Genomic DNA, 23,847 nt, shown 5'->3' with positions numbered 1-23,847 from the left:
AGTTTACATGAGTATTTTATGTGTAAAACTAGGGAAAATGTGAACATCTGTATGTAGGAAGCGTATAAAGATATCAAGAATATTTTCAAAATTTTTCGACATTTAGATCTTACGAATATACCGTAAAAATTACAGCCATTTGCTGCGCAAAGTCATCTTGCAATCGGCGGCTCGATTTTGGTGTCCAAAAAGTAGTTTTCTGGGATTCCGTGAACTATGAACTAAATGCCCCTTAAGGCGGTCCGTAGACCAAATCTAATGCAAAAAGAACCAACCGATTTCCTCTATTTGGCTAAGCGGGAGGAAGTGTGTACTATTCAAACTTTGGCCCTATACTGTAGGATGGGTACAGTAAGACGAAACATATGTTGGATATACAAATGTTCCTTACACCAAAAGCTGTCCAAAACACTTGATCCTCTATTTCTGAGACCAATAGAACCCTAGGTACGAGCCCTGGTGGAAGCCCGTTTTTATGCGCGGTGTTTTGGAACGTACTCGATAGCGCTTCAACGACAGAAACAACAGGCAAATTAGCAGACTTCCTGTTGCGTTCACTATGTGATGTAGCCCAGAACTAGGACAATGAACAATGTATTCGAGAGGTTGGTGGTTCAGATCCTCGTCATGGGCCATTGAAATTTATGTTTTCCACTTATTTCCGTAAATCTGTTTAGGCGAATGACGAGATGGTTCCTTAGGAAGGGCACAGCAGATTTTACTCCCCAAAACAGAGTTTCTGTTCACAGGGAGGAGCCCGGCAACATCGCTCTCTGACACAGTCGAAACTTGACACGGCGAAAGATGGCTGAAAATAAAAGAACACCTATTTTGGTTTAGGTGCCAATACGCATCAGTGCTGAAAAAATCTACATCTACATCGGTATTCTGCAAATCACATGTAAGTGACTGGCAGAGGGTTCATCGAACCACCTTCACAATTCTCTATTATTCTAATCTCTTATAGCGCACGTAAAAATGAACACCTATATCTTTCCGTACGAGCTCTGATTTTCCTTATTTTATCGTGGTGATCGTTCCTCCCTATGTAGGTCGAACAAAATATTTTCGCATTAGGAGGAGAAAGTTGGTGATTGGAATTTCGTGAGAAGATTCCGTTGCCATCGAAAAACGCCTTTCTTTTAATGCTGTCCAGCCCAAATCCTGTATCATTTCTGTGACACTCTCTCCTATATTTCGCGATAATATAAAACGTGCTGCCTTCCTTTGAACTTTTTCGATGTACTCCGTCAGTCCTATCTGGTAAGAATCCCACACCGCGCAGCAGTATTCTAAAAGAGGACGGACAAGCGTATTGTAGGCAGTCACCTTAGTAGATCTGTAACATTTTCAAAGTGTCCTGCCAATAAAACGCAGTCTTTGGTTAGCCTTCCCCACAACACTTTCTATGTGTTCCTTCCAATTTAAGTTGTTCGTAACTATAATACCTAGATATTCAGTTGAATTTACGGCTTTTAGATGAGACTGATTTATCGAGTAACCGAAGTTTAACGAGTTCCTTTTAGCACGCGTGAGGATGACCTCGCACTTTTCGTTATTTAGGGTCAACTGCCACTTTTCGCACCATTCAGATATCTTTTCTAAATCGTTTTGCAGTTTGTTTTGATCTTCTGATAACCGTCATCTGCAAATAACCGAAGACGGATGCTCATATTGTCTCCCAAATCGTTTATATAGATAAGGAACAGCAAAGGACCTTGGGGAACACCAAAAATCACATCTGTTTTACTCGATGACTTTCCGTCAGTTACTACGAACTGTGACCTCTCTGACAGGAAATCACAAATCCACTCACATAACTGAGACGATATTTCATATGCACGCAATCTCACTACGAGTTGCTTGTGTGGTACAATGTCAAAAGCCTTCCGGAAAACCAGAAATACGGAATCGATCTGAAATCCCTTGTCAATAGCACTCAACACTTCATGTGAATAAAGAGCTAGTTGTGTTTCACAAGAACGTTGTTTTCTAAATCCGTGTTGACTTTGTGTCAATAGACAGTTTTCTTCGGGGTAATTCATAATGTTCGAACACAATATATGTTCCAAAATCCTGCTGCATATCGACGTTAACGATATGGGACTGTAATTTAGTGGATTGCTCCTACTACCTTTCTTGAATATTGGTGTGACCTGTGCAACTTTCCAGTCTTTGGGTACGGATCTTTCGTCGAGCGAACGGTTGTAAATGACTGTTAAGTACGGACCTAATGCATCAGCATACCCCGAAAGGAACCTAACTGGTGTATAGTCTGGAGCAGAAGACTTGCTTTTATTAAGTGATTTAAGTTGCTTCACTACTCCGAGGATAATTACTTCTACGTTACTGATGTTGGCAGCTGTTCTCGATTCGAATTCTGGAATAGTTACTTCGTCTTCTTCGGTGAAGCCATTTCGGAAGGCTGTGTTCAGTAACTCTGCTTTGGTAGCACTGTCTTCGATAGTATCTTAATTGCTATCGCGCAGAGAAGGCATTGATTGTTTCTTGCCGCTGACATACTTCACATACGACCAGAATCTCTTTGGATTTTCTGCCAGGTTTCGAGACAAGGTTTCGTTGTGAATACTGCTATAAGCATCTCGCATTGAAGTCCGCGCTAAATTTCAAGCTTCTGTAAAAGATCGCCAATCTTGGGGATTTTGCGTCTGTTTAAATTTGGCAGGAGGACCAAAGTTTTTAGGCGACTTCATCAATCCCTTCGCGCACTTTAGAACCAAGTGAGTTTCTAACGCAGTGGCAAAGGGCAGTCACTCGAAATTTCGCCTCCGTGTTCAAATGCAATCTTTCGCTTTCTTTTTCTTTTATTGTCTCGGAACTATGTGACATCAAAATTCTTCATGGCATCGTGAAATATGGGGAGGTTATATTTAAAATTTCACTACCTGATACGACCCCCATGTAAATAGCGTTATTTTAGCGCGATGGAACTTTGTGGAAACATTTGTGAGGACATGCGGAAGAGAAATAACGAATAAACCATTGGAACAGAACATTTTAATTTTCGTATGAGAGGGTAACATGTGTTAATTGCGTACCATGCCCATGTTTCAGATTGCAAACTTTGTTCATGTGACGACCATCCGTCATCCACAACCACCTGGAACCGCAACAGACATGCTGTTTCACAGTTCATCGCACCACTCGTCGAACGGAGGACCATGGAACGTTCAGCTGTAGTGACACAGCTTGTGCACCGTTTGAATGTCACATACTGCGTTCTTCTTTCTCGTAGGTGGCAACAGAAACGTCTTCAACAATTTGTGGCGCAATTGACGGTCGACCTTTCCCAGGACTAGCTTGCAAATCGCCAGCTGATTTGAACATCTGAATAAGGCTTTTGAAAAACTCGGTGAGGAAAGACGGCCTCTCCGCATTCCTTTAATACGTAAACACTCTTGAGGAGCAGCAAGACCACTGCTGTTGTTTTGATAAAACAGCCTTACGAGTAAAGCCCTGCTGATCTTCTACAGACACATGTTGACTGACTTTCAAATGTAATGCACACTGACTTTGTGTTTCAAGACTGCATCAACACTGGGCGTCTGATGACAAACCATGACACTGATACAACTACTAAAAACACAGGTCCTGCAGCACAGAGTCTGAACATCTACATCCATACTCCGCAAGCCACCTGACGGTGTGTGGCGGAGGGTACCTTGAGTACCTCTATCGGTTCTCCCTTCTATTCCAGTCTCGTATTGTTCGTGCAAAGAAGGATTGTCGGTATGCCTCTGTGTGGGCTCTAATCTCTCTGATTTTATCCTCATGGTCTCTTCGCGAGATATACGTAGGAGGGAGCAATATACTGCTTGACTCTTAGGTGAAGGTATGTTCTCGAAACTGACAAAAGCCCGTACCGAGCTACTGAGCGTCTCTCCTGCAGAGTCTTCCACTGGAGTTTATCTGTCATCTCCGTAACGCTTTCGCGATTACTAAATGATCCTGTAACGAAGCGCGCTGCTCTCAGTTGGATCTTCTCTCTCTCTTCTATCAACCCTATCTGGTACGGATCCCACACTGCTGAGCAGTATTCAAGCAGTGGGCGAACAAGCGTACTGTAACCTACTTCCTTTGTTTTCGGATTGCATTTCCTTAGGATTCTTCCAATGAATCTCAGTCTGGCATCTGCTTTACCGACGATCAACATTATATGATATTTCCTGTAAAGCTGGGTACACATACGGTAAACAGTTTTCAGTCACTAGCACAATTAGTGAAAGCTCAGTTATGACCACCCTGTACAATGGAGATAATGGCTGCTTTAAATCATATTAAATATAGTTTTTATCTTCATAATTCGTATGGATTAACGCCTTCCAGAAAACAAGTACCAACAATCAACGTTTGTTTCCAAGAAGTTAGTGAAAAATTTGGACCTCGAGTACATCAAGGCGTAAACCAATTCAAATTGTTCAAATGGCTCTGAACACTATGGGACTTAACGTCTGAGGTCATCAGTCCTCTGGAACCTAGAACTGCTTAAACCTAACTAACCTAAGGACATCGCACACATTCATGCCCGAGGCAGGATTCGAACCTGCGACCGCTCGGTCACAGCGGCCGGCCGTGAACCAATTAACGGAACGAAACGAGTATGTGCACACAACAGCCACGAAATCTGTAAAGTTCTCGAAAGAAACCTATCAAGAGTTCTGGACAAAGATTTGTGAAGTTACAGTAAGAAGAAGCCGCTCCTGTACGTTACTGACTTGTGGTGTGGGCAAAACGATCGCTCCTTTTACGAAGGGCTCTTTGTCGACGAATTTTTGCCAAGTGTGTGCCTTTATGTAAACTCTGCAACGTGTACTTTCACTGACAGGTAAACAAATGCGTTCGCCGATCACAAAAGTAACAGCGAAGACAAATCACAAGTACAAAGGGCGTTCAAAAAGTTTTGCTCAGTCATCTCTAATTTTTTTATTCATTGCAGGAGGAGAGTGAAATTTTTTGTGAACATACTTGGAACATTTAGCTATAAGTTGGTATATAAAAGTATTTTATTTTATTTGCAGGTGAGCCAAAACGAGCCGTGAAGTAGATGTCAGGTTGCGACAACGGTGGGTGATGGAGTTCCTCTTCAAGACCGGTGATGACTCTGCCACATAGATTCTCAGGAAGTTCCTCCCTGTTTATGTGGAGGACACAGTGGATAGCAGCAGTATCCAGCGGTGGTTGCAGAGGTTTAAAGAAGACGATTTCTCTCTACTGGATAATCCACGATGCGGCAGACCATCGACGGCAGTGAATGATGTGAATAAGGAGACCATTGATCAAATCTTTCGTATGTCCATCCTTTTAGCACGACGTCTCTGGGACGACGGCCGTTTACTATCGTAACAAAAAATAAAAACACCTACAACCGTCCTTATGATTTTTTTTTTTTTTTTTTCGTCGCTACCAGTTTCGACGCTTCATTGCGCAATGTTCAGGCTGTAAGGACGGCTGTAAGGACGGCTGTAGGTGTTTTTATTTTTTGGCACGGTTGATCAAATCATCGAAAATGACACGTGTGACGACACGACTCGTTTGTCATCGGGTAGCGTGGTATCAGACTAACCCATGACAATGCCAAACCCCATACAACCCTTTTGACGCAGGAGAAATTCAGGACGATGTATTGGGAAATTGTTCGTCATGCTCTCTACAGTCCGGACTTTGCTCCATCTGATTTTTACCTCTTTGGTCGTCTGAAGGCCAATCTGCTCGATAAGACGTTTGGTAGTGAGAAAGACATTTCTGGTGTCAAGCGATAGTATAAACGTCAATCCCCAGAATTTTACCAAAGTGCGTTTACATCATGGAAAGAAGGTTGGGCCAGATGCGTCACAGCTGATGCAGACTACACTGAGTAAGCTCAATGTATAGCTAAATGTTCCAAGTATGTTCACAAAAAATCATTCTCCTCCTGCAAAAAAGTGGAGACGACTGTATAAATCTTTTTGAACGTTCTTTGTACAAGCGAATCAGTAAAAATACACGCCTTGAGACATAATCAACTTCAGGCTGCAGCTTTCGAGAAAATTCTTCGATATGCGTGGTTTATCCGCGGAGTTATCGCCAGGACGTGAGACTGCTTTTCTAACAGTATTCACACAAAGAAATGTGACTAGCATATGTACTTTCGCGCGTTGATCGTGGTGCTCCTAATTTTTATGCTTTGAATATTTTTTATGTATACAGACTCAGCGGCAAGTGAAAAAATTTGTACCAAAGCTGGGAATCGAACTCGGGTGTCCTGCTTACTAGACAGGTGCGTTAGTTATAGGAGACGCGGTTTCATTCTCGGCCTTGGTATAAATTTTTTCACTCGCTGATCCATTCTATACAAATAAAACCATGTCTGTGTGAGGCCAGTAAAGGCTCTGAAATTGTGTCATTTCATTTGAATATTTTTACCAATGCACTGGTTATCTTTAAGCATTGAAGTAAAATACAAAGCAAAACTGAAGTACTGGAAATTTTATGTTTTTAAATTTCAATTACTATGACTTATGTAATATAAGGGCAGGCATATGGAAACCGAACGCGCACCACAACGGTACCATGGAATGCTTCCATTCAAAAGTAATCACCACATGGGTTTAGACGACTACCACTGGCGGACGAGACTGTCAATTTCTGTTTCGCCGAACGCAGCCAGACGCTGAGAGAGTCATAACCGCACCCCTCGTCCCACTTAAACAGATGTCCACGCATGTCTTTCTTCAAGTCGCAAAAGATGTGAAATTCGAATAGTTGTACTAAATGTTTCGAGTGAGAAGATTCCAAGATGTGCTTCAATTGTCATGTAAATGTAAACACTGGGACAGATGAGCCTTTTCAATATATACTGTGGATTTTAACAACTGACAATCATGGAAGTAGTGCTACAGATGTAGGCATGTCAAGTTCCATAAGATGTGTTTTAGCTGTGCATATTTTTATTTGTGACAAACCTGTTTGTAATTTCATTTTTGACAAACCTGTGTGGATACTAAGATGGTATCTGTTCTTTCGGATATGTCCCAAAGAATAGATACCATCGGTAACCATGCAGCTCGTTAGAATGAAATTACAATGAAATGAACACCTTAGCTGCTAACAGGCGTGCCAGAGATAAATCCCTGCAGTCGCGCTATCCTCTGTGTCCTCGGTGGTTCAGATTGATAGAGCGTCTGCTATGTAAGCAGGAGATCCCGGGTTCGAGGCCCCGTCGGGGCACACATCTTCATCTGCCCCGTTGACATATGTCAACGCCTGTAAGCAGCTCAGGGTGTTCATTTCATTGTAATTTTAAACCTGTGTGAAATGTGCAATAGATTCTTCATTAAAATGTTAATATGGTATGAGTAATTAACGCACAGTATTGTACAATCACAAAAGTTATTGAAGCTATATGGACATAAAACAGTCTTTTCCTCATCTGTAATGTCTAGGAAAAATAATGATGGTAGCCGTAGTACATATAAATGCATAATGTCACATATTTGAAGATTACAGTCTTACATGTCGGAACTGGTCAATGGAATAACATTTTAAATGCCGTCTTGGCTATAAATAGTTTCTTTAAAGGACAAGAGAATGGCACATAATTTGAAGATACAGCTATTCATATAGACTTGCTTACGACCTTTGACAGTGTACTAGTTTGCAGGATGTGAGAAGCAATGAATAATGTTATGTACAAGGCGTTAGAAAGCTGTATTCAGACAATACTTGTGTTAAAGTTGGGTAGTTACTATCACAGAAACTTTCGGTTAGCAAAGGACTGAGACAAGAAGGCTGCTTAACGCCTACCCCCTTTCTAATGGTTTTTGCTCGAAGCTCTGAAAAAATGGATAAGAAAGTGAAAAAAGCATGGGAATTTGAATAGGTGATGACGCTCTGTTCTCCCTAAATTTCGCCGACCATCAAGTTATTTTCGCCGAGGAAGAAGAAGATGTATATTATATGTTAAGAAAGGTTAAAGAATATTGTGAGCGCTAGGATATAAGAGGAAACTTCGCAAAGACCGAATAAATGGTTTTCGGTGTTGTCGGAAGTAAGATTGTTGTAGGCAGTGGATCGGCAGTGAAGTGTATTCGAAGCGCCTAGAACCGTTTGACCACAGCGGCCGGCACTTTGCATTCCTCTGTTATTGTGAGTCAGATGTTGCCACACTGGCAGCTATGGACTCGGGGCTGTTAATGTCAAGTTCCATAGTGGCTTCAGCAATATTTCTCATTACTTTTGCTAAAAACATAATTTTTGCTCAAAGATTGGCTGGTGGCACTACAGCAACCCCCGCCCCCCTCCACCTCCAATATGAAGGTCCGGTCCCTCTTGGATGTTGCTCCAGGCCAGTTCTCTACTGTGATTAAATTTACCCCTAAATCTGTAAGCTAAGTACATACTACTCGCCTGCGTGCTCTTAAAAGTTGCACCCCATGAACTTATTTCTAGTTTCCCACTTGTACTGTTCAACCTATCTCAATGGTCCCTTACCCTGTTCATTAACCCAAATACAGTGAAACATATTTCCTTACTAGTCCTCTTGCCACACTTATGCAGTCAACATTAAAAACGTACAAGTTAAAATCACTATCTTTCCTTGTAGGGGTAGGGATAGTGATAAGGTGCTGGACTGACATTAAATGACTCATTTTGACACATATTTTATTACACTCACTTCCATAACAAAATAAAGAAATTATGGAAAGTGTTTAGCTCATAGCACTAAATATTTGCATAAAAAGGTTGAAGACTCTAGTCAAAACCGCAGACCTGAAAATTTAACTTAAGTAAAACTGACACTCTATTCTTAAATAAGTTTTAGAAAGTAAATTTAAAAAAATCTAATGTAGCCAACCACATAGAGGAACCTATGGCAACAGCATGAAACATTGACCCATCAATAGAACCTGCAATTCACTTAAACCTTAAATAAGTTTCTATAAAGCCAATCTTAGTGAAAAGTGACTACAGTTACGTAAAATTTCTGGATTGTATAGTTGTTGATACAAGCTTGAACTAGTGGTATACGAATGCATGGTTTTCCAGCCATATGTACTTCGAAAATTCTCTCGAGCTTCTAGCCACCTTAAGTGGTTTGAAATACACGAGGTTTCGGCCGAGAACTCTTCGGCTATTGTCGGAGCGACTGTCTTTTTGTTTGTTGCTACCGTCGTTACATAGCTGCGCTGTCTTCTGTGACGTCACTGGTGCTCACTCCAGCACCACAGAAGGTAATGTTCTCGTTGCGCCCCCGCCAGATCACTTCAGCCCTTCGACTGCTGGATTCTAAGCCGTGCTTAGCTGCAGGATACTGAGAGTGTTAGCACAATTTTTATCTCGATCGTTTCTTTTATGGCGTCCTCCCAGAAACTATTAGTCTGTGTAATAACATGTATTATCGAACGCAACGCAATGCAATGCAATGCAATCTCCGTTTTATAGAGCATGCTCTGCTACCGTGATTTCTCAGATACTGCAGGCGAAAACATCTCTCGTGTTCTACAAAGCGCTGTGTAGCAGTACGTACACTCTGTCTGGCATAAAACTGTCCACGCGATATTTTATACGTTCCTAGCGCTCTGAGACCTACATTGTCTTTCACATGCCTCACGAGTTGTCGAATTTTTGCATCAAGTCGATTTTGTGCCTCTTTAGGGGCTGGATAATCTTACCTCGTACCGAACCACAGAATGACAAAAACGTAAGCTTCTTAGTGTCCTCTTCGGGATTCCTTCTGCTTACGTGTTTTCGGAAAAATGTCCTATGAAAACTGGCGACTGTCGTAGCCGTTTCCCTTGTATACTTTTCAAAAGTGGCTCAGTCCCTTTGATAGATTTTCAGCGTCTGAGGTGGCTTCCGCTCAATGCACCAAGGCCCTCAGAACATCACGTTTCTGTGACGGATGGTAATGGCTGTTAGTAGGCATATATCGGTCCGTGTGGATGGCTTTACGGTAAACACTATGGCGGAGACCTCATTTACTTTACGGCGAATGACGATGTCTAGGAAAAGCGAGGCACCATCTGTGTCATGCTACATCGTGAACATGATGTTGTCATGGATATTGTTGGCTCAAATGGCTCTGAGCACTATGGGACAACATCTGTGGTCATCAGTCCCCTAGAACTTAGAACTACTTAAATCTAACTAACCTAAGGACATCACACACATCCATGCCCGAGGTAGGATTCGAACCTGCGACCGTATCAGTCGCGCGGTTCCAGACTGAAGCGCCTAGAACCGCACGGCCACAACGGCCGGCCATTACTTTCAGTGAGGATATAACGTCATCAGTTAATCTTGTCATTGATTTTTTTTTTATCCTTAATTTTGATCCCGCACTTTAATTGTTCTTTTGTTTCCGTCATTGCTTGTTCGATGTATTGATGGAACAGTAGACAGAAAAGACTTCATCTCTCTTACGCTATTTTTAATCCGAGCACTTCGTTCTTGGTCTCTCACTGTTGTTTTTCCCACTTGGTTCTTGTACGTATTATATATTGCCAGTCTTTACCTACAGCTTAGCTCTATTTTTCTCTGAATTTCAAACATCTTGCATCATTTTACATTGTCGAATTCTTTTTCCACGTCTGCAGATCCTAAGAACGTGTCTTTACTTTTCTTCAGGCTTGCTTCCTTTATCAGCCGCAATCTCGGAACTGCGTTTTTGTCTCATTTAGCTTTCCTAAAGCCAAACTGATCGTTATCTAATAGATCCTCAATTTTATTTTCCATCTTTCTGTATATTATTCTGGTCAACAACTTGGTTGCATGAACTGTTAAGCTGACTGTGCGATAATTCTCGTACTTGTCGGTTCCTGTCATCTTCAGAATTTTGTGGCTCATGGTATACCGCCAGTCTCTTACATCTTTCACAAGAACGTAAACAATCGTTTTATTGCCACATCCCTCAACTTAAATTTAGACGGAATCTTATTGGTCCATTCTGCCTTTTTTGATCTCAAGTGTTCCAAACGTCTATGCCGGATCGCCTTTCTCTTCCCTATAGACTCCTGCTTCTTCCTCAATGACGCCTCAGACTAGTGCCCACCTCACAGAGGCCTTCAATGTACTCTTTCCACCTACCTGGTATATCCTCTGCACTTAACAGTGGAATTCCCGTTGCACTCTTCATGTTTTCACCCTTGCTTTTAATTTCGCCGTATGTTGTTTTGACTTTTCTATAGTCCTTCCCACAATCATTAATTTCTCGATTTATTCACATTTTTCGTGCAGACAATTCGCCTTAGCTTCCGCGCACTTCCTATTTATTTCATTCCTAAGTGACTTGTTTTTTGCAGTCATAAATTTACCTGAACATTTTTTTACTTACTTCATTCTTCGATTAAATGACGTATTTCTCCGCAGTCACCTTTGTACCTACGTTTTTCTATCCAACTTCTGCGATTGCTCTTTTAAGACACACCCATTCCTCTTCAAGTGAACTGCCTACTGAGCTACTCCTTACTGCAGTACTTATAGCCTCAAAGAACATCAAGCGTATCTTTTCATTCCTTAGTACTTCTGTATCCCACTTCTTTGCGTATTGATTCTTGCTGACTAATCTTTTAACTTCAGCCTTCTCTTCGCCACTACTAAATTGGGATCTGTCTGAATCTGCTAATGGGTACGCCTTACAATCCAGTATCTGATTTCGGAATCTCTGTCTGACTATGATGTAACACATCTGCGAAATTGAACATGTCTATGCTTGATTTTTGTTCGTCTAACATTTTGTAAAAACAACGCAGTGAGTCTCTCTCTTGCTGCCCTTTTATCTCCAAACGGCCAGCTGGAACGGTGCTGTATGTTTTATTCTCTGTAAATTAATTTTAATAACAAACATAATATGTATTATACATACATAGATTTTCATTTACTGTCAAAGTAGTTAATTCCTTCTATTATTATAGTCTATTTATATATGTTTGTATTATAGTTATGTATATTTTCTATTTATATTTTAAAGCTAAGTAAGCCGTTGGGTTTAACTGTTTGGTGACTTGATTATGTGCCATCAATGCGCTGTTCGATGTACATTTAAGTGTTTCACAAGTCAAACCTACATTCAAATTTTTCTTATACAAAATCCAATCATCAGTGCTTTTATTAACAAAATCATGTACTAATTTAATATCACGGTCGTACGTCAGTAAGGTATTCCACTCTCGAATGACATCTGAATCTCATTCTTAGAAGAATTTGAAAATTCAGGTAAATGAGTCTTTTGTGGACTTGTCGGGGTTTCAGCGCCGACAATGCGAAATTCTACGTATTAATGAGCTAATGCTGCTGTCGTCAGTGGCGAAGTCCCTCCTCTCGAACAAATAACTTCCAAAATTTCATTTTATAATTTCATTATTTTGAGGTATATGTGAGAGTGAGTGAGAGAGAGAAAGAACAGTTCTGTCGCATTTCCTTGGGGCATTCATGACGGTATGCTTGTTCCTGATGAACACACTCGGGAAGGTAGTCTGTGCGCTTGGAACTTCAACAGTTTGCAATGGGGCACCGTGACAAACGCTTCCTGAAAATTTAGCAATACGGAATCTACCTGTCCATGGTTCGCAGGACATCACGTGAGAAAAGAGCGAGCCCCATCTCAGACGAGTGGTGCTTTCTGAATATGTGCCGATTTATCAACATAAAAATTTGGAATTTTGTGGCAAGATCTTATGGGACCAAACTGCTGAGGTGATCGGTTCCTAAGCTTACGCGCTACTTAATCTAACTTTAACTTACGCTAAAAACAACACACACGCCCACAACCGACGGAGGACTAACCTCCGACGGGGGAAGCCGCCCGGACCGTGACAAGAAGCCCTAGACCGCCCGGCTGCCCCGCCCGGCTGCCCCGCGCGGCCAGCAACAGAAACTTTTGTGTGTCAAGGAAATGTATTACATTCGAACTCAGACTGTGTTCAGGGACTGTACAGCAAACCAATGTTATAGATTTTGTATGTAATTATGTGGGTTTGTTACACAATAGAGTATTAGGTGCAACAATAAAATTGTTAGAAACTGACCGAGATGCCGCTAAGTGCGGAGCGTCCGTCGTCTGTGCAATAGAGTCTTAACCGAATGTCTACAACGGAGGTCCAAAAAGAGAACTTTTTTCATCAGACTGCACAAGAGTAAACACAAGAACAACTGGGTCAGCAGTTTGACCACAGTGTCGAGCAGACAGTACGCGCTACTGCAATGAAATTGAATGTAGTACCTTCACCTAGAGATATCGTAATAATGCCTTTCAGGATAGAAGTTAAACACTAGAGCAGCCAGGAGTGCTGTCAGGCTCAGCAAACAAGGGGACAATTCATCACGAGAAGGTAGCATTTTTACTCATTTCTTCAATATTTTAAACATAGCTGCACAACAGCAACGGTTCCACCTAATAAAATTATAAACAGCCGACCAGTTGTAAAATGGTTGTCAAATGAATCTATGACGACAATTTTAAAAGACAAATTTATATTTGTCGAAACCTAGGTAAAGAATTTGTTTATCCATTGCAACTGATCGGCTGTTTATAATTTTATCATTTCTTTAACCTCTTTTCGAAACCATGGTTAAAGTCCCATAAGATTTCCCACACAATATTTTTTCCCTTAAACCATGGTGGTGTTTTAGTTTTCCTCTCTTGCTGCCACGCTGTGTAGTCAGTCTATCTGGCGCGCCTTGCCACGGTTCGCGCAGCTACCGCCGTCGGAAGTTCGAGTCCTCCCTTGGGCGTATGGGGATGAGGGTGAGTGTTTTTTCTTAGCCTAAGATTACAGTAGTGTGTACGTCTAGTGACCGATGACCACAGCAGTTTGGTCCCATAGGAACTTACAAGTTTCCAAATTTCCTCTCTTGCTTTGTAGCTCTTGTTTCTGGTACTTCTTCAGCTGCCGCTGCAATATTTAGATTTTCTCCCAATCCTGTTCTACAATATCCTCTGCATTTATGAGTTTCTCTTATTTTCTCTGCTATTCATTTCTGATATAAAATTTTTGCGTATTCATTTGACAATGACCATTCAATTTTTCTTTAAGGGTGTTTCCTTGGCAGTCTTCAGACATGCAGTCGGATTTTTGCCATGTTTAGGCCTTTATCTTTCTTATTTGGTGTACTTGTACAGCATCTCAAATTTTAGCTGCATTTCCCCCATTTAAGAATCTTGTCACATTCACGTAGTCATCCTAGCAACAATCATGCTGTCGTTTGTGCTTTGCTCAGGCCTGAGTACGAAGATATTTAGCCTTTCGTATCGTGCCGAGGTCGAGTTTGAAGATTTAATAATCGCTATCGTAAAATCACAGACAGCATGAAGTGCCAAGCGGATTTCAGAGCCATTTTTAACATCTCTACTGCAGTTGTGCACCCTGGAGTTTCTTTTATTTATGTGAAAATGCGAGCTGGCCAGAGGAACACAAAAACGATTTTTTTTTAAATCCTACATAATTAGATTCACTTTTTCACGTTGGTTTTCGTGTTTAAGAGTAACATTGCAGTGAGCTTTCATACTGGCCTATAAAACTGAATAGAAGTTCGATAAATATGAAGCCCACTTCCATCTCTGAATCCTATTTCTTACGTTTCCCACTATTAAATGTTCCTCATCTGGGCAGTGTCCAAATAAGAGTAACTGTACGTAATACACAAATGTCCTAAACTCAGGAGTGGTTACTGTTCGCATATTTGATAACTTGTTGTGGCCTTCAGTCCTGAGACTGGTTTGATGCAGCTCTCCATACTACTGTATCCTGCGCAAGCCGCTTCATCTCCCAGTACCTACTGCAACCTACATCCTTCTGTATCTGTTTAGTGTATTCATTTCTTGGTCTTCCTCTACGATTTTTACCCTCCACGCCGCCCTCCAATACTAAATTGGTGATCCTTTGATGCCTCAGAACATGTCCTACTAACCGATCCCTTCTAGTCAAGTTGTGCCACAAACTTCTCCCCTATCCTATTCAATACCTCATTAGTTATTACTTGTATCACACGCTAACGTCTAATCAGTTTCAATCAGTTGTATTTATTAGCAATAAAGCGTGTAATATTGAGTTCTTTTTGACTTTTACAAAGTTCCTCGCCTGCGTAGCTGAGTGGTAACGTGTTTGCCTACCATGCAGGCAGGCTCGGCTTCATTTCACAGGCGGGTTAGAGTTTTTCTCCGCTCATTGACGGTGTCGTGTTGGCATCATCATCATCATCATCATCATCATCATCATCGACGCGCAAGTCGTCCAACGCGGCGGCACCTGAAATAACAATTGCATCCGGAGGCCGAACTTCCCAGGTGGGGCTTCCCAGCCATCAATTTCACTATTTTTTTGCGATGTTGTCAAATATTTAAGGGTCAGTTTAATGCGACAGCAGTAATCCATATCATAAGCCAACTCACAATCTGCTCATTGATGAAGATACAACTGATGGTGCCCCTATCGTCCAAAAATGGGTGAAATTTTATGTTAAATCATGTGGAAAATACGTCGGAGAGGGGCAAAATACGTCGGAGAGGCGGAAAATACGTCGGAGAGGCGGAAAATACGTCGGAGGGGGGCAAAATACGTCGGAGGGGGGCAAAATACGTCGGAGGGGGGCAAAATACGTCGGAGAGGGGCAAAATACGTCGGAGAGGGGCAAAATACGTCGGAGAGGGGCAAAATACGTCGGAGAGGGGCAAAATACGTCGGAGAGGGGCAAAATACGTCGGAGAGGGGCAAAATACGTCGGAGAGGGGCAAAATATGTACCACTGGGCACTGCTGTCTTGCAACTGGCAAGTGGACACACACAGCGAAGAGCCAACAGCCGGCCGATAGTGCGCCTGTCGTCATAGGTTCCCGCTGAGACCGGCTGCAGTTCAAAAGGAATCAAATTGTATCGTCAAATTGTTCTCTTTGGTATGATGTGTTGCACTACGAGAACTACTCAACATCAGCCACGTTTAGCTGATACTGTATGACAGGGACGCGAATGGCGCTATGCATACAGTGAGTTAAATGTATTTGAAATTACTCGAACTGGTTAATTTTTTCATGTACTGTTAGTCATTTTTTCCCTTTCTCCGATGGGCCAGATTTCAGTGAGACCAGTAATGTCCTAGTAATGATTATTAGGATCACATTAATTATGAGTATTTTAATTAAAGCCCCGTTTCCTATCGTTTGCCCAGAGACAGTGATTGCATCTGTATTACAGGGTGCATACGGGGACAAGGAAAAAAAATTCCCGGATTTCTCCCGGATATCCTGTTTAAAAAATATGCTTTTTCCCAGGCGAAAATACAATTTTTCTGTGCTAAGTGACAGTAGGTTTTCCGTAGATGTTCCCTCGGAACTGTAGAACTTATCAATCCTTTGAATGGTTAATGTTTTATACAATCGCGTAGAATTTCCCGGGAAAAAGAAGAAAAGATGGGGCAGAGAAGTTTTGGAGACACTTTTAATAAAAAAAGAGAAGTTTTGGAAAGACATTTGATTTGCAGCAACATATACGCTGCGTATTTTCGTATTACGAAAGTATAAATTTGAATTGCGCCAAACACAGCACGTTAGTTTCCGGAGCATTGAAACCGAGGTTGCGATGTCCTTTTGTAAGCGAGTCATATCTCAAGCCACGAGATCTCGCCAGCCGATGACAGCAGCTATTCAGAGCATAGGACACGTGTTATAGTCCCCAATGGCAAGATCACTTGTTACATAGCGCGAACACAGAAGAGGAAAAGTTAATGGTTTACATTAGTGTACACAGTACCGTATATCTACAAGAAAAGCTAAGCTTTCACAGATAATATTGGTCTCTAAGATTAACACTCTACAACAGAAGCCAAGCTTTCACATGTAATATTGATCTTTTTTGCGTGTGTTATACTTTAAGATACATCACACAAATGTGCCAGTAAATTTAAAATCATGAAATAAATGTTTCGGCTCGAAATTCTTGTAAGTGGCCGGTCCTCAAAATGTTGTTTCGAACGCTCTGTCATTTAGATATTCATCCCACTTTCTCACACGTAACATAATTCATCTTGCGTAAAAAGAAATTTACTATGAAAGTAACGCTTTTCTAACCACCGTTCGCAATACTATCCGGGGTATGTTAGGTTCGATTTACCAGTTGCCAGGGAGTGCCAGAAAACAGGCATTATTGTGCGTGTGGAACTACAGTGGTGTAGGAACCCCGCATGTTGGTGTGTATAAAGCACTAAGAGAGCTTACATTACACAATAAAAGAAACAGGGCATCAGAGGATACTCCAAAGCGCATCGTAAATTTCGTATACCCTACTAAAATGCATAATTCGGCTTGAAGCGCAAATTGGCTTTTTCCAAATTCACAATGAAGTAGGTCCCATCTGATATTTAGCTTTTCAGTGTCGTTTTTGAGACGTAAATTTTCTTTGTGTACCAGTCTCTACGATCTCATTTTTGGTTTTCTATTATGGCATAATGCCATAAATGGCAGAAGATGACAACGTGCACTTGAAATTCAGCGAACAATTGGAACTAACCAATACTGTAGAATGAAACACTTCGTTTCATATAAAATGATTGCCTCAGTGGAATGATTAATAAAGCCAAATTTCTTTAGCAAACTTGCAAAAATAACTTCATTGTTCTGCAAGGCGATTGATGTTTGACTGCTACTAACTTGGAAGTAGAATCAAATCGGAAAACCGAAATTAATGTATTTCTGTCATCAGTAATTATGTGAATTTATTTTAATTCACTTGATAGCTCCCTGCCACAAAAATCCGTATTGTTTTCATTTGACGTGGGAGCTGTACACGAAGCAGCGAAATCACTTAACATAAACACGGGTCACGTGGAGACTAGCCCCCTCCACGCTACAACTCAGACAACTCTGTGCAAGCGCGAATCTGGCAGCCAGGGCGCGCGAGAAAAATGTTTCTCGTTTGCATCTTGCTGCTTGCTGCTACTGCCAATACAGCTCACAGCCGAACTTCAAGTAGCGGGAAGCGGGAGAAGTTCTGCTTATACGCGAGTTAAATGCGCATGCGCAACAGACCGCTGGCAACTGATCAAACGAACCTAATGTGAACAGTTGTGACGTCAAGCTCATAGCAAGCGGTTTATTGTTACGAAGAATTACAGTCTGAGCCCTACGGCCTTTGACATATTTTGCTATTTGCAGACGCTTGTGCGTGCACGGAGTTTTGTTGTAAACTGTACATTTCCTTTGCCACTAAAGTTTCATTTTTTTCCCTCTCGTTTATATTTTATTGCTGCAGTATCATTCTCCAGTAGCAGGATACAACAACATTCTTTGCTAGAGAATCAATTCTGCAGCCAAAACTACAAAAATTTAACTGAAAGCTAAAACAATGAAAAATTCCCGGCATTCCGAAAAATTCCCGGGTTTTTCCCGGTTTTCTCCCGGATGAAAAAATTACCGGGTTTTTCACGGATTTCCCGGGTCGTATACACCCTCTGTAAGCACTCAGATTTTCTGAGGACAATTGGTTGATCAAAAACCTACACCTGAAGAGCATGTTAAGTCTGTATGATAGAACAAAGGCCACAAACGTATTCGAGGTATTTTCCTCAAATAAGGGGTTGCCTCTTGTTACTTAAATTAGTTTACTTGCAGCTGATTGTCTCCGTTTTGACACATTTACTGAGTGGTTATGCAGTGGGTGGACAAAAATATGGAAACAAACTTCGTATCACATTACCATTACTCACAATCTGGGAAACGCACTGGCATTCGAAACAGCTTCCAGTCTTGGAATGGATAAATACACGTCCCTTCCTTTTCTAAGTAATCGTACTACTGTGGCTACGAAGGCTTTCCCGGCGTAATAATTGATAATATTCTTCTCGGGTATGCAGCCGGATCATAACGTCTTCATGACAATATTTCCGCGGTCCATCTGGCCGCCATCGTCAGGTGAGAGTGCTGGTGCACGAACAGACTGTTCAAAACAGACTCACGGAGTGGCTATGGGGAGCCCATTGTCCCCAATAGTCGCCAATCTTTTTATGGAAAATTTTGAGGACATGGCGCTGAAGACGGCGTCCTTAAAACCAACTTGTTTTTGGAGGTACGTTGACGATACGTTTATGGTGTGGCCTCATGGGAGAGAAGCTCTTGACCGCCTCTTAGATCATTTTAATTCCCTGCATCTTAGCATCAAGTTTACCATGGGGGTGGAAAGTGATGGGAAGCTTCCGTTTCTGGATGTGCTGGTGTACAGAAAGGATGATGGGACACTGGGACACAGTGTTTATCGTAAGCCTACGCACACGGACCGTTACCTGCATGCTTCTAGCTGTCATCCATCGTTCCAGCGTACGGGGGTCCTGCGGACGTTGGCGAGAAGAGCTTATGCCATTTCAGATGGAGAAAGCTTGACACAAGAATTGGACCATCTTAAGGTTGTGTTCAAGCAGAATGGCTATACAGATAAACAGATCCGTCGTGCTTTCCAGTATGGACCTTCACCTGAACCACCAGAAGATACCTGCAAATCGGTGGCCTTTTTGCCTTTTGCTGGGAGCATTTCCTCGAAGATAGGAAGAATTCTGAAAAGATACCACATCAAAAGTATTTTTCGTCCGCCAGCCAAGATTAGAGCGCTCCTTGGCTCTGTAAAGGACGACTTGGGTTTGAGGAAGCCCAGCGTGTACCAGATACCTTGCCACTGTGGGAAGGCTTATATTGGGCAGACAATCAGGACCATTCAGGACCGATGTGTTGAGCATCAGCGGCACACACGGTTGCTTCAACCTGAGAAGTCTGCAGTGGCGGAGCACTGTCTCACCGAAGGACACAGAATGCTCTATGACAAGACACAAATGGTTGCCCCTGCATCTCGCTATTGGGACTGTGTTTTAAAAGAATCCATAGACATTCGTTTATCTGACAATCTTAATAGAGACAAGGGCTATCTTTTAAGTAAGACTTGGGACCCGGTGTTATCTGACATCAAAAAACAACGGTCTGTGTTTCGATCGTCTGAATAAAAAGTGTTTTAATTTTTGACAGCGATATCTCGATTTCGCCTATTTCCGCCACTGGCGGCGCGGTATGTTTACTGCGCTAGAGGGCAGTTACGGCACCTTCTCGCGCACGCGTTGTGGGTCTTCTGCTGGCCTATATAGGGGCCGCAGCTTGTGCTGGGAAGTCAGTTCCGGCGAGATAGTGCACCAGCGCTCTTACCTGAAGATGGCGGCCAGTTGGACCGCGGAAATATTGTGTCATGAAGACGTTATGATCCGGCTGCATACCCGAGAAGAACATTATCAATCGTACTACTATTCCTGCAAAATAGTGGCAAGTTCAGGTAACGATGACAGATCTATCCAGAATCCGTCTGTCCAAAGTATATCACAAAGATTCAATTATTCTGAGATTATGGCAGGAGTAGCAGTTCACCGGAGTGCTAACAAGACCCGTCTTGGACAATACGAGCTGTATGAACATAGGACCTGTCGTTTACAAAATATCGTCACCATTGGGAACAGACTTACTATGGTATGCACCTGAGCAGCCAAAATAGTCACATCGTCTACATCTACATACGTACTCCGCAATCCACCATACGGTGCGTGGCGTAGGGTACCTCGTACCACAGCTAGCATCATCTCTCCCCGATCTAGTCCCAAACAGAACGAGGGAAAAGTTGCCTATATGCTTCTGTTCGAGCCCTAATCTCTTATCTTTGTGGTCTTCCCGCCAAATGTAAGTTGGCGGCAGTAAAATTTTACTGCAGTCAGCCTCATATGCTGGTTCTCTAAATTTCCTCAGTAGCGATTCACGAAAAGAACGCCTCCTTTCCTCTAGAGACTCCCACCAGAGTTCCTGAAGCAATTCCGTAACACTTGCGTTATGATCAAACCTACCAGTAACAAATCTAGCAGCCCACCTCTGAATTGCTTCTATTTCCTCCCTCAATCCGACCTGATACGGATCCCAAACGCTCGAGCAGTACTCAAGAATAGGTCGTATAGTGTTTTATAAGCGGTCTTCTTTACAGATGAACCACATCGTCCCAAAATTCTACCAGTGAACCGAAGACGACTATACGCCTTCCCCACAACTGCCATTACATGCTTGTCGCAATTCATATCGCTCTGCAATGTTACGCCCAAATATTTAACCGACGTGACTGTGTCAAGCGCTACACTACTAATGAAGTATTCAAACATTACAGGATTCTTTTTCCTATTCAAGTGCATTAATTTACATTTATATTTAGAGTTAGCTGCCATTCTTTACGCCAATCACAAATCCTGTCCAAGTCATCTTGTATACTCCTACAGTCACTCAACGACGACACCTTCCCGTACACCACAGCATCATCAGCTAACAGCCGCACATTGCTATCCACCCTACCCAAAAAGATCATTTATGTAGATAGGAAACAGTAGTTACTTGGTAGTAGCGCTGCCTCGCGAACTAATCATGGGGCCCAAGGAATACCACCGTATGGCTGCCTAAATCGTGGCCAAACACCCTCCTCCCCATGTTTCATTTTTGGGAAGTAAACTGCAGATAGTGTGAGAAGTCTCATACAGTCAAATTATTTTCTTCCACTCCTCGAGATCCCAGTTTTTATGGCTTCAGCGCCACATTTTCCTGTTAGAGGCATTTGCATCATGATTGGTTTTGGAATTCCTGCCTGTCCTGCAATTCTCAGCCAACACAGTTCCCTTTGAGATGTTACGTCTTCAGGGGGGTACAAGAGCGACATTCATTTCTGCAGTTACTTGGAGCTGTCGTCTTTTTATTTTTAGTCACAATCGTCCTGAATGACCGTCTGTCACGATGAACACACAAACTTTCGTCCAGCGGATGATGGTTGCAGAAGCATCGACAATTCGAGCACCAGTTATTTTCTCAAATTCCAGTAGGCTTCGTTCTGCCAAAGGCCTAACATCTGAACAGAATACTTCCCTGAGGGCGACTGACGCAACATATTGAGGGCACTGCGACGTGACGTTTGTGATCAAATGCAAGAGCGTAGCCTGCAAGCTTGGCTAACATATGTTTATTTTTAAGCATTCATTTCTCAGGTTTTCCACATTTCTGTCCAAACCTGTATATACACTAGATAAAGGTGGGTACAAATGAATGACTCCAGAATTAATTTTTGCATTTTTTATTTACAGAATATCAAAAGTACAGTTACATGTATTTCAGTTTCCTTTCATCGACGTTTGGACTGCTAGCTTAACTTCTCTATAAGCTGCTGCCTGTTCTGCAGGGCAAGGTCCAGGGGGGTGTCCCCATCCTCATCCCTGGCGCCTCTGTCGGCCCCTGCGGCCAGCAGTACTGCTGCCACCTCTGTGTTGCCTTCATCTGCAGCGACGTGCAGTGGCGTCATCCCGCTGACATCCCTAGCATTGGGGTCGGCGGACGACGCCGTCAGCAGCCGAACCATAGGCACATTGCCACTTAATGCGGCGTAGTGCAAGGGGGTGTTCAGTTCGCTGTCCCTGGCGTCCACATCAGCTCCTGCCTCCAGTAGACACCTCACTGCCTCCACGTGACCCCTGGCACCTGCCCAGTGCAGAGCTGTCTTCCTGTCGCTGTCCCTTGCTCTCACGTCCGCGCCTGCCTCCAGATGCGTCTGGATCGCTTCCACTACTCCCTCCTCAGCAGCCTGGATCAGCATCTGGCCTCTCTCTCGTCCATTAAGGCTCCTGTAGGAAACAGTGAAATTCTTTCACATTAATTCGAATACACAAGCCAAATTGTAGAACTATTCGTAGGAGTTAAACTATGAGCCCTCCAGAATGTAACTAAACATTGCCGGCCACTGTGGCCGAGCGGTTCTGGGCGCTTCAGCCCGGAATCGCGGGGCCGCTATGGTCGTTAGAATCCTGCCTCAGACATGGATGTGTATGATGGCCTTATGTTAGTTAGGTTTAAGTAGTTCTACGTTCTAGGTTCTAGGTGACTGATGACCTCAGATGTTAAGTCCCATAGTGCTCAGAACCATTTGAACTAAACATTCGCTACTTTAGCCAGTATAGGCGGAAAACTATTTACCATATGGATGCCAAGCTTTACAGCAATCTCATACAGACACTAAGCTGCATGGTTTTAAATTATCAGTAGCATTAATGTCAATTTGCCGTTAGGCGCCGATACTTCTACAGTAATGTAAGGATGAAACGAAATGATCAGTGTGCTTAGAGTTGTGAACAGTGAACATGGGTGTGGACTAGTTGAGCAGGGCGTTCCTCTTGAAGTTTTTATCAAAGCAGCAACAAAGCTGCTTTCCTTAGCGATTGTCGACATGTTAAACGAGTATGGATGGTTGGTTGATTGATTGAGATTGAAGGGACCAAACAGTAAAGTCAGTCACTTGTTTCAAATGTAGTCCATTCAGACAATTTGACATCTCAGAAAAAGTCAGAACGATAAAAGGGAAAAGGCTAAAAAACGTAAAAATGCAGTCGTGTCGTCAATTGTAAAAACAAAATGAGGGAAGTCAGCAAGAGAGCGACCCCACGGCTATGCTAGAGGCAGGAAATATCCCACCTCTGAAGCAGTAGAGGCAAGACCACCTGCTATTTAAAAGCGTTCAACCGCTAGAAAGTAGAAGCGCGTATGGGAAAAGGAGACTAACCAATTCTAAAACGTGATAAAAACAGAGTAAAAGGGAAAGAAAAGAGGATCTTGGCCAGGGAGGGGAGTCGGGAATCACCGAACAGCTAACAGTGGGAGATACCTAAACCCTCACCACCCTGCCCCAACAGAATGAGATTAAAAATCCTAAAAACCGAATAAAAACCACTTTCCCTGAGGAAACAGTGAACCAGTTTGACTATCCGGGAATCTTAAGCCAACAATAAAGTCGAGGGAAGTCTGTGCTTAGTACACAGAAC

General features: G+C 42.5%; 1 protein-coding gene across 1 annotated transcript; it reads right to left on the bottom strand.

Annotated features, from left to right (window-relative positions):
• Positions 1–22,178: 22,178 nt before the first annotated feature.
• On the bottom strand, positions 22,179–22,628 carry LOC124716686 (ankyrin repeat domain-containing protein 2-like). The gene has a single exon (XM_047243226.1). It carries the CDS (start codon positions 22,626–22,628, stop codon positions 22,179–22,181), a length of 450 nt encoding a protein of 149 aa, XP_047099182.1.
• Between the last annotated feature and the right edge of the window lie 1,219 nt (positions 22,629–23,847).

The sequence above is a fragment of the Schistocerca piceifrons genome, chromosome 9 (assembly GCF_021461385.2).
Source record: "Schistocerca piceifrons isolate TAMUIC-IGC-003096 chromosome 9, iqSchPice1.1, whole genome shotgun sequence".
NCBI lineage: Eukaryota > Metazoa > Arthropoda > Insecta > Orthoptera > Acrididae > Schistocerca > Schistocerca piceifrons.
The sequence above is the reverse complement of the archived record's forward strand: the minus strand, read 5'-3'. Positions and strand labels throughout refer to the sequence as shown.

What these genes read in the sequence shown, in the direction of transcription:
- LOC124716686 (XM_047243226.1), bottom strand. Translation starts at nt 22,628, where the DNA reads ATGCTGATCCAGGCTGCTGAGGAGGGAGTAGTGGAAGCGATCCAGACG.